The following is an 18,296-nucleotide window of genomic DNA, read 5'->3' as shown; positions in this document are numbered from 1 at the left end:
AAAAGCAGCCAGAAAACAAGTAGTAAAATGGCAATACGTACATATCTATTAATAATTACTTTAAATGTCAATGGACTAATGCTCTAATTAAGTGGTTCACTGGGTACAAAAACAAGACCCTTCAATATGCTGCCTGTAAGAGACTCACTTTAGGGCTAAAGATACACACAGACTGAAAGCGAACAGGTGCAAAAAAGATATTTCATGCAAACAGAAGCAACAAGAAAGTGGGAGTAGCAAAACTGATGTCAGACAAAATAGATGTTAAAACAAAGGCTATAACAAAAAACAAAGAAGGGCATTATATAATGATAAAAGGCTCAATACAAGAAGAGGACATTACACTCGTTAACATATATGCACACAATGCAGGAGCACCTAAATATATGAAGCAAATACTAACAGATATGACGGGATAACTTGACAATAATACAGTAATAGTAGGGGACTTTAATACCCAATTGACATCAATGGACAGATCATCCAGAAAGAAAATCAAAAAGACAACGGAGGTCTTAAATGACACAATAGAACATTTGCACGTAATTGATACCTACAGGACATTATATCCAAAAACAGGAGAATACACATTCTTTTCAAGAGCATATGGGATATTCTTCATGAGAGCTCACATACTAGATCACAAAACAAGCATCAGTAATTTAAGAGGATAGAAATTATATCAGGCATCTTTTTTCTGACCACAATGGTACAAAGCTAGAAATCAACTTCAGAAAGAAGAATGGGAAAAGAACAAACATATAGAGACTAAGCAACATGCTACTAAAAAACCAATGGGTCAATGAGGAAATCAAAGAGGAAATCAGAAAATACCTTGAGACAAATGAAAATGGAAACAAAACACTCGAAAAATCTATGGGATGCATCAAAAGCAGTTCTAAGAGTTGATACTGATACAGGCCTTCCTCAAGAAACAAGAAAGATCTCGGTCTTCCCTGGTGGCACAGTGGTTGAGAGTCTGCCTGCCGATGCAGGGGGCACGAGTTCATGCCCCGGTCCGGGAAGATCCCACATGCCGCAGAGTGGCTGGGCCCGTGAGCCATGGCCGCTGAGCCTGCACGTCCGGAGCCTGTGCTCCGCAATGGGAGAGGCCACAACAGTGAGAGGCCCGCGTGCTGCAAAAAAAAAAAAAAAAAAAAAACTCAAATAAACAGCCTAACATAGCACCTAAAAGAATTAGAAAAAGAAGAATTAGCAAAGCCCAAAATCAGCAGAGGAAAGGAAATAATAGAGATCAGAGGGGAAATAAGTAAAATAGACATAAGAAAAAAACAATAGAAATGATTAATGAAACCAAGAGCTGGGTTTCTAAAAAGGTAAACAAAATTGATAAGCCTTTAGCCATGCTCACCAAGAACAAAAGAGAAGACCCAAAAAAATAAGAAATGAAAGAGGAGAAATAACAACCAATACCACAGAGATTTAAAAAAAAAAATCACAGGAGAATACTACCAACAGTTATATGCCAACAAATTGGACAACCTAGAAGAAATGGATGAATTTCTAGAAGTATACAGCCTGCCAAGACTGACTTAAGAAGAAATAGATAATTTCAATAGACCAGTCACTAGTAGTGAAATTAAATTTGTAATAAAAATACTCCCAGCCAGCAAAAGTCTAGGACTAGATGGCTTCACAGGGGAATTCTACCAAACATATAAAGAAGAACTAATACGTGTCCTCTAAATCTATTCCCCAAATTCAAGAGGATAGAACATTCCCAAATTCATTCTACGAGGCCACCATTTCTCTGATAACCAAAAGCAGCCAGACTACTACAAGAAAGAAAATTACAGGCCAATTGATGAATATAGGATGTAAAAATCCTTAACAAAATATTAGCAAACCAAATCTAACAATATATAAAAAGGCTCATACACCATGATAAAATGGGATTTATTACAGAGTCACAAGAATGGCTCAACATTTGCAAATCAATCAATGTGATACACCACGTTCCCACAAGAAAAGGCACAAATCAAATTATCATCTCAATAGATGCAGAAAAAACATTTGACAAAATTCAACATCTGTTCGTGATAAAAACTCTCATCAAAGTGGATATAGAGAGAACATACCTCAACATAGTAAAGGTCATTTATGACAGACCTATAGCCAGCATCATACTCAGTGGTGAAACAATGAAAGCCTTCTTCTAAATTCAGGAACAAGACAAGGATGCCCACTCTCACTACTTCTATTTAACATATTATTTGAAGTCCTAGCCACAGTAATCAGACAAGAAAGAAATAAAAGGCATCCATATTAGAAGGGAAGAGTTAAAACTTTCACTATTTGCAGATGACATGATACTGTATATATAGAAAACCCTCAAGTCTCCACCCAAAAACTGTTAGAACTAATAAATGAATTCAGCAAAGTTGCAGGATACAAGATTAATATACAGAAATCTATTATGTTTCTATACAATAATAATGAGCTATCAAAAAGAAAAAGTCAAAAAAAAATGTTTAAAGTCACATCAAAAAGAATACCTAGGAATAAAGTTAACCAAGGAGGTGAAAGACCTATGATCTGAAAAGTATAAAACATTGATGAAGGAAACTGAAGAAGATTCCAAACAATGGAAAGATACTTGTTGTTCTTATGATTTTGTTGAAATGAATATACTACCAAAAACAATCTACAAATTTAATGCAGTCCCTATCAAAATACTCATGACACTTTTCATGGAACTAGAACAAGTGATCCTAAAATTGAAATGGAACCACAAAAGACTCCAAATTGCCAAAGAAATCTTTTTTTTTTTTTTTTTGGGCATGCCACTCGGTATGCAGGATCTTACTTCCCTGACCAGGATTGAACCCATGCCCCCCTACAGAGTCTTAACCACTGGACTGCCAGGGAAGTCCCTGCCAAAGCAATCTTGATAAAAAAGAACAAAGCTGGATATATCATCCTTCTAGACTTCAGACTATTCTGCAAACCTACAGTAATCAAAACAGCATGCTACTGGCACAAAAACAGACACATAGATCAATGGAACAGATTAGAGAGCCCAGAAATAAACCCCCACACCTGTGATCAATTAATACACAACAAAGGAGGCAAGAATATACAGTGGAGAAAAGACAGTCTGTTCAATAAGTGGCACTGGGAAATCTGGGCATCTACATGTAAAACAATGAGATTAGAACATTACCTCACACCATATTCAAAATAAACCCCAAATGGATTAAACTTCTAAATGTTAGACATGAAACCATAAAACTCCTAGAAGAGAACATAGGCAGAACACTCTTTGACATAAATCGTAGCAATAGTTTTTGGATCTGTCTCCTAAGGCAAAAGAAATAAAAGTAAAAATAAACAAATTGGACCTAAGAAAACTTAAAAGCTTTTGCACAACAAAGGAAACCATCAGCAAAATGAAAATACAACCTAAGGAATGGGAGAAAATATTTGCAAATAATGCAGCTGACAAGGAGTTAATAACCAAAATATACAAACAACTCATACAACTTAATATCAAAAGAAACAAGCAATCCCATCATCCTGAAGCAATAGCAATAATGACTTCAAAACTCCCTTCACATGTGATTTATGTAAAAGCGTATTTCCCCCTTGAACCTTCTCCCCTCTTTCCATCCTGCTTACACCACACAAATCCAAGTGGTCCTACTATAAAGTCAGATGGAAAAACCCTGGTCTGTATCAGGAACAAAAGAACTGCTAACACCACCTGCTATTAAAATTCTTTAATAGCATCCCCCCAAACAAGTTAAATAAAATTAAAAATGTAATTTCTCAGTACACTAGCCACATTTAAAGTTCTCAATAGCCACATTTGGGTAGTGGCTGCCATTTTGGACTGAATGAAAATATATTTATCTCTGTAGAAAATTCTGTTAAACAATGCTGACTAGGCTTCTTGGTGGGAAACAGTATTTGATGGTTAAGTTCAAACTCTTTTTAAAAACAAATTTGGAATATCATATCATATATAGTCTATCATTTTTAAGAAGTTAGATGCAATGAAAGAGACACTTCCAGAAACATACTGAAAAAAATTTAGTTTCTTTTTAGTGCTTTGGGAGATATTCAATTGATAGTACCTCAGGAGCATATTATAAATATCATATTTCAGTTCAGCTAGTAAACATTTATTGAACCCCCATTATGTGCCTGCATTTGAGGATGATGGTCAAAACAGAGGATGTAAAAATAAAAGACCCTATCCTCAAGATACCTACACAACCTTGAAGAGGAGACTGACATAACAAGTTAACTTTAAAAACTTAGTGTGAAATCTGAGGTATTGTGCATAGCCTAAGATATCTGATTACTTGTACATTATAAATATTTCAATTTTAAATAAATAGGAATGTATATATCTTCTATAGCTATTCATATTTTAATTCCTGAATATTATCTCTTTCTGACATTTGATGCTTTATTTTCACAGGGCTGTGGTCTGCTCTGTGGATAGCCTTAAATTTGTGGCCTCATGGAAAGGTCGACTGCAAGAAGCAAAGCTGCAAATTAAGGTATTAGAATAATTTTAGATGTTTATCTGAGTCAAAAATTATGTAATTACCAACTGTGATAAAGAGATTTTGCTCCAATCTCAAAGTCACCTATCTCTATAGTGTAAGGTCAGCAGAGAGAGATTATATTACCTGTGTGAAAAATCAAAATAAGTTAAGATTTAACATGAAACAACCTGTACAAGATACAACATGTTCTAATGCAAAAATAAGAATCTTAGGAATATAACATAGTATTTGAAAATATAACTTCGGTAAAAAATGATATAAATCTTGAAGTTCTGTTAGGTTACCTGTTCTAACATTCAAGTCAATAAATATTTGCTATACAATAAAGTATGTATAAAATGTGTGAAAAATTTAGACCAAATCTTGTCCTTAGGGAGTTTACAGTTGGTGAGTATATTAGTTCACTATTAAAATCAAGCCAACTATGTTAAAAAAAAATTAAGCCATCTTTTGCAGTATAAATTTTCCTAGGTAGCTTTTCTGCTAAAAATGCATTACTCTTGCAATAATAGATAATATAGATAACCATTCAAATATTAATAACAAAACTAATGAAATGCTTCCCCCAACAACTCCAACCTTCTTCCATGTCATTGGCATTCTCTACCATTCTTTCCCATTCTCACACATAGAATTGCCCTCTTAACTTTTTTCCACTGCTAATATAAGATGCTGCATGTTGTAGTACGATTATCTCTATACATCTGTGTTGGTCTGTCTTATGATACTGTAATGACATTGAAGATAAAGACTGTCTTATCCATCTTCAGATCCCCAGTATCTAGTTCAGTATATTACATATAATTAAAATAAATGTAAAACCATAGTTCTTTAACTTAGTTAACCTTAGGCAACTGACTTTTCAGAAGTTCTATTTATATAATTCTAGTTCTCAGGTCAACAATTTTCTTTTCATATCACTACTGCTTTCTAACATACTATATAATTTATTTATTATATTTGTTGTTTGTTGTCTGTCTTATTCTACTGGAATGTAAGTCCCATGAGCGTAGTCACTTTTTTTCCAGTTTTGTTGTATCTCAGATACCTCAAACAATACCTCGTACATAATAAGCGCTCCATTAAAACCTTGTTGAATTGTTGAGTTGAAGGCCAACAATAGGAGAGGCACTATAATAGGCATTATTAACATCAGCTGTAATGGTATAGTGTGCCAGAAATTTGATCATTAACAATAAGCTAGGTCTTTGTTTCTCTTTTGGCTCTATAGATTGCTATAAAATTCTCCATTGAAGCTGAAGAAATTAGCAGGTTCTCTTTCATCCTTTACATTTTATTTTAACCTTAGCCTCTAGCCCATAAGAGCTACCTTAGCTATTATTGGTGCACATAAACTGTTGCCTAGCTGTTAAGGAAAGGGAGGGAATACATGATGTATAATCCAGGAATCATGCAGTTTACCTGGTTGTGTGGTCTCTTAGCAGCTGTGAAGCACACACATAATATGGTAGTATCATTGTTTAGGTATATTGATATAAAAAACAAGGGAAATGAGTTTTATTTTGTGTCAAGGTGTGTTCATATTTCCAGAACTATTTCGCTCCTGTTCTTACAAAATAGAAATAAAATTATCTACAACCAGAAAACCCCAAGCATATATGTTATGTTTTATAGATGGGGAAAAAAAGGCTGGCAGTTAATAAAACAAGATTCTAGGGCTTCCCTGGTGGCGCAATGGTTGAGAGTCCGCCTGCCGATGCAGGGGACATGGGTTCGTGCCCCAGTCTGGGGAGATCCCACATGACACGGAGCGGCTAGGCCCGTGAGCTATGGCCACTGAGCCTGCGCGTCCGGAGCATGTGCTCCACAATGGGAGAGGCCACAGCAGTGAGAGGCCTGCGTACCGCAAAAAAAAAAAAAAAAAAAAAAAAACTAAAACAAGATTCTAATCTTAGTTCTCCAAAACAGAGCCATGTGACTTTTAAAAACAATAAAGCAGTCTGAGCCTTTGTTGTCTCTTTTATCAATGGATATAAATAATAACTTCCTTGACATGTTTATTATGAGGGTCTCTGAAAACCTATGTGTGTGTGTGTGTGTTTTATTATTTCTTTTAACTTGGATTAGGTTTCATTAGGCAATATTTATTTTTTAATTAGAAACAAAAGTGTATTTTAATAAAAGTTCTCTGCTCTTATCCAGTAAAGCAGAATTCTTTCATTTGTCATTTGACATTCATGAAAGCTACTATATTGTTAAAAACCAAAATATTCATTGGTCAATATATTCAGGAACATTATAAGTTTGATACAATTATATCTTACACCTTTAAGTTAAAAAAGCCATCCCTGGGCTTCCCTGGTGGCGCAGTGGTTGAGAGTCCGCCTGCCGATGCAGGGGACACGGGTTCGTGCCCCGGTCTGGGAGGATCCCACATGCCGCGGAGCGGCTGGGCCCGTGGGCCATGGCCGCTGGGCCTGCGCGTCCGGAGCCTGTGCTCTGCGATGGGAGAGGCCACAGCAGTGAGAGGCCCGCATACCGCAAAAAGAAAAAAAAAAAAAAGAAAAAAAAAAAGCCATCCCTACACATGAGATTTGAGGTAATTCAACAGAATTTTTCCTCTCTTTGGCCCCTCATTCATATGAGCTATAGAAGCACATTTCCTAATTTCTTACCTGCAGTTCCAGATATATTTATCAGATACAAAGTTTTTGTAAGCCCCTCACTGTTTGCACTTGGCAAAATCAGCAAGTTAAATAATTCATTTATGTTCCTCTTAATCAAATTTTTCAGCAAAAGGATTATTTTGATAGGAGAATATTGGATTTGAATTATATTTGAATTTTACTGTCACTGCAGAATTTAATTTATTTTGAATATATTTCAATCTCTACCACCCTAGACTGAATTAAACCAGTGAAATGTTCAAGCAAGGCTGTAGTTCCCACACCAATCAATATTTCAACCCCCTAGACCAGCTTAAGGGAACATGTATGTACATTGATTTTTTTAGATCCTGAACATGGCCCTCTAAACTTTCCTCACTACCATTATTGATTTATTATTTGTTAAACAGCAGTTGTGAAACTTAGTACTGGAAAATGTGTAAATCAAGCACCCGTTCAGCTTGCGTTCTAGATCTTGCCCAAGGCTGTGAAAGTTTTGCCCTGGCAAATCTGGGTAGCTTCCAGCTCCCTCCTTGACTGCTGATGCTGCCAAACACAAAAGGCAAAAACAAGTCTTTTACCTTGGCAAATCAGGCTTATTAAAAACATTTTAGTCTTGTTAATAATGCACAATTCCCTAGGATACCTGAAAGCTGCTGCTCCTTTGGGACCTGGTAGAGTCATATAGCCGCATATGCTTGCCAGTTCATTTCGGCTGCTTCATGCCAGGCTAGAGTCTGCCCATATACCAAGTGGTTATTATGCTATTCATATTTCAGTTCCCTCCCTTGTAAAGCTTACCAGGAAATAGAAGTTAAAACAATGAAGAAATTAGACATTTAGACATGTGAGGGTTCATGAGGAGAATGGGTTCATCAGAATTGGGAGTTATGAACTTTAGACACATCCTCCCCAAATGAGTATAAGTAGCTAATCAGTCCAGCAGTGGACAGTCTACCAAAAAAAGAAATCCTTAAATAGTTCATTTTAAGACATATATTTCTGATAGTTTTCATTTTAAAACTGAGCACTTAATGTGAATACGCTTATATAGTCATTATAAAGTAGAGATTGTTTTTAAATCATGGGGGAACTATAAGAGTGCTTAGTAATATAATTTTCTCTAAAAGTCAATCTCTAAAATGAGTTGGTATGTGCAAACTAGTACAATATAAAACCAGTTCAACAAAAAATGATTTTTCTTAAGAACTTATGTAACTACAGCAACCAGAGGTTTTAAATCTATTTGATATTCTTGTAGCATTAAATGCTTTGAGTGTCTTACTATGTTTCCACCAGTTTAAAGGACTTTTAATTCTTAGTTTACTATACTGTTTAGGTAGCCTTGCCAATTTAATGCTGTCTTCTCATGCTCTGCAAATATAGCAGGAAGCTGAAAACTGGCTCAAATTTCCTGTTTTGAAAGTCTTTCTGCTACAAAACATTCCGACTTTACTTGACACTACTGAAAAAAAGTCAGTGTGCTGGTATTACGTACTAAGTTCCATCAACGGTTCTACTCCTTCCCCAGCTTTCAAAAACTTCCAAGAAACCTGTTTGTATTACTTTCCCTAGAACGCTCTCCTTCTTCAACCTATATCAAACCACATATGTAATTTTATATTTTCTAGTAGTTACATTAAAAAAAGTAAAAGAAACAGATACAAATAATTTTAATATTATTTTATTTAACCTAATATATACAAAATATTGTTGCTTCAACATATAATAACTATTTTAAAATTATGAATGTGATATATTTTACTTTCCTTTTTATTGTATAAAGTCCTTGAAATCCATCATATATTACATATTTATGGCACATCTCAATTCAGACTAGTAACACCTCAATGCTCAATAGCACATGTGGCCATGGCTACTGTATTGGATAGTAGCTCTAGACAGAGAAGGTAATTCCCTAGAGAAAATTTAAATATTCTCTGATCTTCAAGTTTTTTCCAAATTTTTGTAGTATTTTTCCTTATTAAACAATTGCAAACAGATACAGAAGGAGAGAGAATAGTAAAATGAATCTCCATATGCAGAGTTTTCAAGATTTAGAAACATTCCTTCTTTTTCTCTTTTTGATTGTCTTTGCTGAAGCAATTCCAGACATTGTTTTGTTTTACTCCTCCATTTCTCAAAAAATTTTTTTTCTTAAGTAAACACAATATATTATCACACATATAAAAATTAACAATAATTCCTTGGCATCATTTAATACTCAGTTCATAACAATATTTACCACTGTCTCAAAAAAAACTCTTTTCCAATAGTTTGTTCAAATGAGAGTCAAGGTCCAGACACTGTGTTTGGTTATTATGTACCTTATGTCTTTTCACATCTAGATGGGGTTCCTTTTATTATTTCATACCACTGTTCGTTACAGAATCAAGGTTACTTCTCTTATAGAATGATCTACAGTTGATATTCATGTCTTGGCTTCCTTGTGTTATTATGTAACTTTTGTTCTTCTGTCCCTCGTTTCTTATAAAATGGAAGTAGTTGTAGATGAAACAAATTTTTCTAAATCTGTTATTCCTTCTGCATTTATTAGCTGAAATTTTCTTCAAAGAAGCCTAATCAGCTAGGTCTATGTGGTTACCTAGATACCATGGAATTTTATATAGAAAATAAAGGATAAATGCTTTTTTAAAAAAATTTAAACTAGGGATATTCAGAATATGGTGTTGATACACTGTTTCCCACAGTGTTCAATAACATTTCTTCTCTGTTTTTAAGTATCAGTGTGAACTTCTTATATTTAATGTGCTTCTGTAAATTGCATTTATTAATTTATTATTCTTTTTCATGTGCAGTATCCCTAGTCTTTGACTTATGTGTAGAGCCTCCTCATGTTGACCTCTGTATCTTATTTTTGGTAAAGTTTTATAGTGAAGCATAATATCATACAGTAAGTTGCACAAATCTTAAGAATACAACTTTATGAATTTTTTAATAAGCAAACAGACCTATGAAACCATTATGCAGATTAATTTTAATATTTTAGGACACTTTTTCCTCAAAATTTCTTTTTATAATTAAATGGACCTAACACATTCAGTACAAACTTTATTTTTCTTTCATTCTAAGAGATATACTTAATATATCCCCCTAGATATTTGTCTACCCATTTTTCTTTCCTCCTTTTATATATTATATTGTATAATGTATTCTGATTTTAAACAGTTGAGAACTTCAGGTGAAGATGGCCCAGGGAGCTAATGATTCATCCTGTCTGCTCCGGATAGATATATAATGATAAAAAAAATATAAAAAGAGGAAACCACAAACATCAGTATTTCATTGCATCAGAAGCAGGACAAAGTAAAATTGTGACTAAGTCTGAAAGTACAGGTCTTGAGCTCCAAGTCCAGAAGTAGGAAGCAATGAACAGTATGGCCCCAGCAGAGTGAAAGGAATTAGTGGTGCTATATGTGAAATGGAGACTGAAACAAGGGTCATTGCTTAAATCCAGGACTGAGATTAGGCTCTCCAGCTCTCCAATAAAAGGAGACTGAATAAAGTTATTGGCCTAAGGGAGCTGAAAGATAAAGGCATAGAGTTAATATTAGATATTGAGCCACACTAACCACCAGATCAATAGCTTAGAACTGCAATATCCCCAACACCTGCAGAATAGAACCTCCAAACTGGCATTGTAAATTTTATAGCTATGTAGATTTGGAAATGTCACTATAGAGGTAGAGGTATGTGGGAGAAAAATAAAATACCCCTCAAGATGAACCTAGAAACCCAAATCCAAATAAATGGGGAAAAAATCTAATCCTAGAAAAGAAAATGAGCAAAATCATTAGGTTAATCAACATCTGGTCATTTCATTTATTATTACTTTTGGGAAACTCTGATAAAAAATGTTAAAATATTTATTTTAGTTTCCGTAAACAGTTGTAAGAAAGAATAACTTTCACTAAAAAAATTATCAGAACTCACAGAATAGAAACAGGCAGAAATATATATTTTTATATATATATATATATATAACTATATATTAAATATACTGAAAGTAATTTCAAATATATGACTGATAACAATAAATATAATATTTTAAATTGAAGTATAGTTGAGTTACAATTTTGTGTTAGTTTCAGGTATACAGCACAGTGATTGAGTTATATATATATTTTTTTCAAATTATTTTCCATTAGAGGATGTTAGTGAATATAGTTCGCTGTGCTATAGAGTAAATCCTTGTTGCTTATCTATTTTATGTATAGCAGTTTGTGTCTGTTAATCTTATACGCCTACTTTATCTCCAACTCCCTTTCCCCTTTGGTAAGTATAAGTTTGTTTTCTTTTTTTTTAATTTATTTTTTATATAGCATGTCCTTATTAGTTATCTGTTTTATACATATTAGTGTATATATGTTAATCCCAATCTCCCAGTTCATCCCACCACCAGGCCCCCCCCCCCCACTTTCCCTCCTTGGTGTCCATACGTTTTTTCTCTACATCTTTGTCTCTATTTCTGCCTTGCAAACCGGTTCACCTGTACCATTTTTCTAGATTCCACATATATGCGTTAATACATGATATTTGTTTTTCTCTTTCTGACTTACTTCACTCTGTATGACAGGCTCTTGGTCCATCCACGTCTCTACAAATGACCCAATTTCGTTCCTTTTTATGGCTGAGTAATATTCCATTGTATATATGTACCGCATCTTATTTATCCATTTGTCTGTTGATGGGCATTTAGGTTACTTCCATGACCTGGCTATTGTAAATAGTGCTGCAATGAACATTGGGGTGCATGTATCTTTTTGAATTATGATTTTCTCTGGGTATATGCCCAGTAGTGGGATTGCTGGGTCATATGGTAATTCTATTTCTACTTTTTTAAGGAACCTCCATACAGTTCTCCATAGTGGCTGTATAAATTTACATTCCCTCCAACAGTGCAAGGGGGTTCCCTTTTCTCCACATGCTCTCCAGCATTTGTTATTTGTAGACTTTCTGATGATGTCCATTCTAACTGGTGTGAGGTGATACCTCATTGTAGTTTTGATTTGCATTTCTCTAATTAGTGATGCTAATTAGAGCCTTTCATGTGCCTCTTGGCCATCTGTATGTCTTCTTTGGAGAGATGTTCATTTAGGCATAAGTTTGTTTTCTGTGTCTGTGAGTGTTTGTTTTGTATACAGATTCATTTGTATTATTTTTTAGATTCCATATATGTGATATCATAATATTTGCTTTTCTGTCTGACTTATTTCATTTAGTATATTCTTTAGGACCATCCATCTTGCTGCAAATCACAGTATTTCATTCTTTTTATGGCTGAGTAATATCCCATTGTATATGTATACCACATCTTCTTAAGTCAGTTGTCTGTTGATGGGCACTTGGGTTGTTTCCATATCTTGACTATATAGTTCTGTGATGAACATTGGGGTGCATGTATCTTTTCAAATTAGAGTTTTCATCTTTTTCATATATATGCCCAGGAGTGAGATTGCTGGATCATATGGTAACTTTATATTTAGTTTTTAAGGAATCTCCCATTCTTCACAGTGGCTGCACCAATTTACATTCCCACCAACAGTATGAGGGTTCCCTTTTCTCCACAACCTCTCCAGCATTTATTATTTGTAGACTTTTTGATGATACCCATTCTGACAGGTGTGAGGTGATACCTCATTATAGTTTTGACTTACATTTCTCTAAAATTAGTGATATTGAGTATCTTTTCATGTGCCTGTTGGCCATCTGAAAGTCGTCTTTGGAGAAATGTCTGTTTAAGTCTTCTGCCCATTTTTTGACTGGGTAGTTTGTTTTTTCAATATTGTGTTGTGTGAGCTCTTTGTATATTTTGTATATTAACCCCTTGTTGGTACATTGTTTGCAAATATTTTCTCTCATTCTGTAGCATATCTTTTCATTATGTGATGGTTTCCTTTGCTGTGCAAAGGAAACATTTAATTCACCGTTAAATCCAAGTTAAATTCAAGTTAAAATAAGAAGTATTCAAGGAATTCAACATTGTATATGAAATAAATTAATGGCTTTAATCCTGTTTTTAGTGAGCAAAGTCACTACTATTACTGTTACCCCTTTTGAGTCTCACCTCAAAGAATTGAATCAGATTGATCTTAAAATAGCCTTTTCAAAGTAGGTTGGGGTCATGGTAGTTAGTTATTTGAAATATATTTATGCAATTGTGGTTGGCCTGATACATACTGCCCTTAATAAATGGTTTTGAAACTATAAACAGAACGAAATATGTGTGAGGGTTTTTTTTTTAGTTTTTGTTGTCATTGTTGTTTTGTTTTTTTATTTTCTTACTTTTGCAACTGCCCCTCTGTTTCAGATGTTTTAATCAGAGGTTTCAAGTGTGAATAACATCCAAGTACAGATTCTTTTCCTTTTGCTTTAATGATTTTGTGCTGTTCCTATTCTGTTAAATTGAAAGCTATGCATTTATAAGCAAAACAAGAATAGTTAGAGGAAATGGTATTACAGCAAGAGATGCACATTTAGATGCCTTTCACTTAATTATTTGCGTTCAACTCAAATAGTATATTTGTACAGATGTCAAGAAGCAACCTTGACAATGCTGTTCTTTTAAAATAATGTAAACAGACATAACCCCTATGGTTACCAAAGGGGAAAGAGGGAGAGAGGGATAAATTAGGAGTTTGGGGTTAACATATACACACTACTATGCATAAAATAGATGACCAACAAGGACCTACTGTATAGCACTGTATACTGTATAGCACATACTGTAATATACTGTATTACAATATTTTGTAATAACCTATAAGGGGAAAGAATCTGAAAGAAATAGGTATATATGTATGTATAACTGAATTACTTCACTGTACACCTGAAATTAGCACAATATTGTAAATCAACTATACTTCAATTAAAAAAAAGATTAAAGTAAAAGAAAAGAGCGATCAGGTGTTGATATAGTTAATATTTTCAAATGTCTCTCTTGTGGAAGTAAAGAAAATACTGGAATTCAAAAAATGTCTACTTGAAAAAATAAAATAAAATAATGTAAACAAATGAGCTCTGATCTCAGTAATTATTTCTTTGCATCCAAGGGATATGTGTCATGCACAATAAGGTACTAATGACTAAGATAGACTTCTAACAAACTTTTAATAGAAAAGTATGAAGTTTGCCCCATAAGTATATATGTTAAGTATAAATAGTATTTTAATATGGCTTATCATTTAAAGGAGGTGAAAAAGAGAGTGGAAGTACAGTATTGATCAAATTAGAAAGCATGCTCTAACACATCGCCTAGCTGTTTGATGTATAAATGAAGTGATGGATAGACTCAGTTATCTAGGACAAATTTGGGAAATATTTTGCAAAATCAAATATAAGCAAAAATTTTTTGATTGAAATTATTTAAATAATTTCCAATCAAACCTTATTTTGCCTTATTTAAATGGATACACTATATGAAACAATTCTAAATGTCTAGAAATTTGAATATGGATTAGATTAAATGAACAGTAATAGCTAATACTTATTGAGCACTTGCTGTATATCAGGCAATTTTCCAAGTATTTTAAATATAATGTTAGAGGGGATTTCTTATTTCCTGCTCCTATTGTTTTTTTCTGCATGGAGGAATATTTACTAAGGTTCATACTCCTAGACACTCTCTGCCTTCTACCTGACTCCTTCCTTTCCAGGAAAGGTGTCAGATAAAGGTGTTTATCTGACTGTGAGTTTGAGTCAGAAACCCAGGGCTGAATACTGTGCCTTCCTATGCTTTTCTTTTGGGTGTACACATTCTGCTCTGCCCCTTCAAGGCAGTCTCTGCACCTGGTGCAGCTGGCTCCTTAGCTTAGTACTGTCATAACTAGAAGTTAAGTCTTCCAAATTCTTGTGTTTAGTGTTGATATTAGCAAGTCCATTTGCCTGGAGACCTGTTATATCCTCCAAACTATCTTTTTCAGTAATAAAGGTAATATTTTGGGCCTACCTGTTTTTTCACCTTCCATTGATGCAGAATTCCAGATGGAACAAGGGTACCATTTGTTGATACTACTCCAATCCTTGATATATTATCATTTTATTATATAAACAACAGGGTATCACTTTTTGAAGTTCTTATGTTTTCATTTTTTTTACTTTACATTCCAAAGTAGGGGAATGATAGAGGGTATAGAGAGAAAAGGAGAGATTTAAAAGATTTTATTGGAAGTGGCTGGACTTGATAGTTGATGGCATGTGGGAAGTTCAGGAGAAGGAACCAAGAATGTCTCCCAGGTGTCTGATTAAGCAACTACATGGTCAGTAGTGCCAATTACTGAAATAGGCTCCAGAGAATAGTATTTCTCATCCCTCCTACCCCCTGGTTAGAAGAGGAAAATGATGAGTTTATATCTGTATATGCATATTACATAGTCAAGTTGTGACACTATCAGTGGGGGGACTACATTTACAAATTTCTGTAAAGACCAGTTGAGTGCAGAACTCAATGAAATTTCTAGAAGAAGCCTCAGAAGAATTATCTTGCAGAGATTTTCTAGCACTGAAATTAGCAAGTACTCTTTAAATTTTAATTTACATTTCTTCAAGGCAATACTTCAACACCCCTGAAGTGGCCTGTATAACATCACATTAGTAGTATAGTAGAAAGAATATTGAACTTAGGAATTCAATAATTCTATTTTTAATCCCATCTCTTTCACTGACAAACAAGTTGCTTATCTTTTCATGGTAAAGAACCCTATTATAAATTTAGCTAATCAGAACTGTTTGTCAAGGCATACTCTACTAGTACCTCCTCGTCCCTAAACCATTCTCTAGTTATAACTGAAAATGATTTCAACACTTCCAACTTAAAGTGTTCCCTTGACTCTAAAATTCTATAGTATGTTAACTTAAAAGGTACTATACAATATTTATAAGATTGTTTACATTTTCTATCAAGTTTAAATTGTGAGACTATAGATGGGAGCCTGAATGCAAATGGAGGCTCTACGTTTGTTGCCTTTAGATAAACTCAGGGTAGATTAACACTACAGAAACGAAAAGAATGAACACTTTTAAAGAAATATGAAACTAATATTACCAAAATAATTATATTTTTATTTTCATAACTTTATAAATTTACACTAAGTTTAATTTAGAATAAGAGATGAACTCTTTCTCCTTTTTTATTCTTCTTTCAGCTCTGCATGACATGTCAAGAATTTTTTCATTAACCTTTCCAAATTTTGTTCTGTTTTTTAGAAAATGATGTTGGAATTCCAAGCAGGTAGCACATGTTCTTTTTCTCTAGTATGCTTTTCTTTCCCCCTCCTGGAAAAAGAGTAACTTTTTGGCTTTTGTCGTTATATGTCCATTAATCTAATGCCAAGACATATGCAATTGTATAACTAATGACATTTATAAGTCTTTTTTTCCAAAATACTTGCTAAAATTGAGGATTCAGCCTAAAGGAAGCTCACAGTGAACATTGGTTCAGGTCTTCACCTACATTATTATCAAACAAAATACCATGATCTTTGTTTTCACATTGTTTGGAATGAATAGTCACAATGAAAATTGTTGCCTTTCTTCTGAAGATATACTATAGTAACTCCTGCCATTTCAGCCTTTAATACATATTTTAATGGTTTATATGTTTCTATGACAGATCAGTGGCTTATTACTGGAAGGATGCAGTTTTGATGGAAATCGACTTTCTGAAAATCAGCATGATTCTCCTAGTGTATCATCAGTTCTCCCTTGTTTTATGGGCTGGATTCCACAGGTAATACATTTTTAACAGGAACAAGTTTTAATTTAATCAATTCATTTTTAGATTTTATCTTTTCAATAAGATATAATTGGCTTATGAATTTTTCATTTACTTTCTAATCTTACCTGCATTTGAACAAATTTACAGTCCAAATATTATGTCCTTTATAATTTTTAAGATGTACAGGACATTTTAAAAGCTTTATTTTGTTATGGAAAGAATAACATTATAGTTTTTAATTTCTAAATAAGTTATAGTCTAATAAGAAAAAAGCCTTAAATGGTAATCTGAACTACCACATATTGTGTTCCTATTATTTTCAGCAGTGTGCTAAATGTTTTATATACTTTACCTTACATACTTTTCTGAGTAGCCCTGCAAGGTAGATATTATTATTCCTATTTTCAAATGAGGAAATGTGTGTTCACATAAGTTAAATGACTTCCCTGTAGCTTGGCATGCAGAAATCGAAAGCATCAAGACGTTAATACACATCTAATACCATGTCACTATGCTGCTGATTGGCAGATGAAGAAAACTGTCTTGACAGAGGTCTATTCGGTTAACTTTTTCCCTTTTAAAACCTTCAATTTTTTTTTATAAATTTATTTATTTATTTTTGGCTGCATTGGGTCTTCGTTGCTGCACACGGGCTTTTTTCTAGTTGTGTCGAGTGGGGGTTACTCTTTGTTGCGGTGCACAGTCTTCTCATTGTGGTGGCTTCTCTTGTTGTGGGGCATGGGCTCTAGGCGCTCATGCTTCAGTAGTTGTGGCACATGGGCTCTAGAGCGCAGGCTCAGTAGTTGTGACGCACGGACTTAGTTGCTCCACGGCATGTGGAATCTTCCCAGACCAGGGCTTGAACCCGTGTCCCCTGCATTGGCAGGTGAATTCTTAACCACTGCGCCATCAGGGAAGTCCAAAACCTTCAATTTTTGAAAGAACTTTCAACAATGGAACTTGAGGGATATTCGCCTTTAAAATAAGACATAGTTGTAGATGAAACACATAACTTTTACTAAATGTAAGTAAGAATACATGTGAATAAACTTTAAAGTTTTGATTCTGTATCTAATCACCAACAAGCTATTTCATATACTGCTTACTACAAGAAAAATGAGTTTTCTAGTTGTGAAATACTTCATTGAATTTTCCAATTATTATAATTCTTTTTGTAAAATAAAAAAATCCAAAGCATCGCAATATTTATTTTAAAATAAAAACTAATAAAGCCATAATTAACAGTTATTGCTCAGAGAGCTATAAGAGCATCCTCTGACCTAAAGGAACATACATTTCTGTGAAACTCGCCATTTCCACCCCCCATATAAGCTTCATTTTCTCTAGTAGTAGAGTGACAGAGAAGGGAGAAGTTGAAATCATCTTTATTTTATT

At 34.0% G+C, this 18,296-nt stretch overlaps 1 protein-coding gene across 1 annotated transcript in view; it reads left to right on the top strand.

The window, feature by feature from the left end:
• DYNC2H1 (dynein cytoplasmic 2 heavy chain 1) overlaps positions 1-18,296 on the top strand; it is a 373,792-nt gene that overhangs the window by 346,474 nt on the left and 9,022 nt on the right. The window contains exons 87-88 of the mRNA XM_027095669.1: positions 4,448-4,529; positions 16,797-16,913. Coding sequence (XP_026951470.1) covers positions 4,448-4,529; positions 16,797-16,913 — 199 coding nt within the window. The remainder of the gene's footprint in view (positions 1-4,447; positions 4,530-16,796; positions 16,914-18,296) is intronic.

This window comes from Aethalodelphis obliquidens, unplaced genomic scaffold (genome assembly GCF_003676395.1).
Source record: "Aethalodelphis obliquidens isolate GAN/ISIS:26980383/991018 unplaced genomic scaffold, ASM367639v1 scaffold93, whole genome shotgun sequence".
NCBI lineage: Eukaryota > Metazoa > Chordata > Mammalia > Artiodactyla > Delphinidae > Aethalodelphis > Aethalodelphis obliquidens.
The sequence above is the reverse complement of the archived record's forward strand: the minus strand, read 5'-3'. Positions and strand labels throughout refer to the sequence as shown.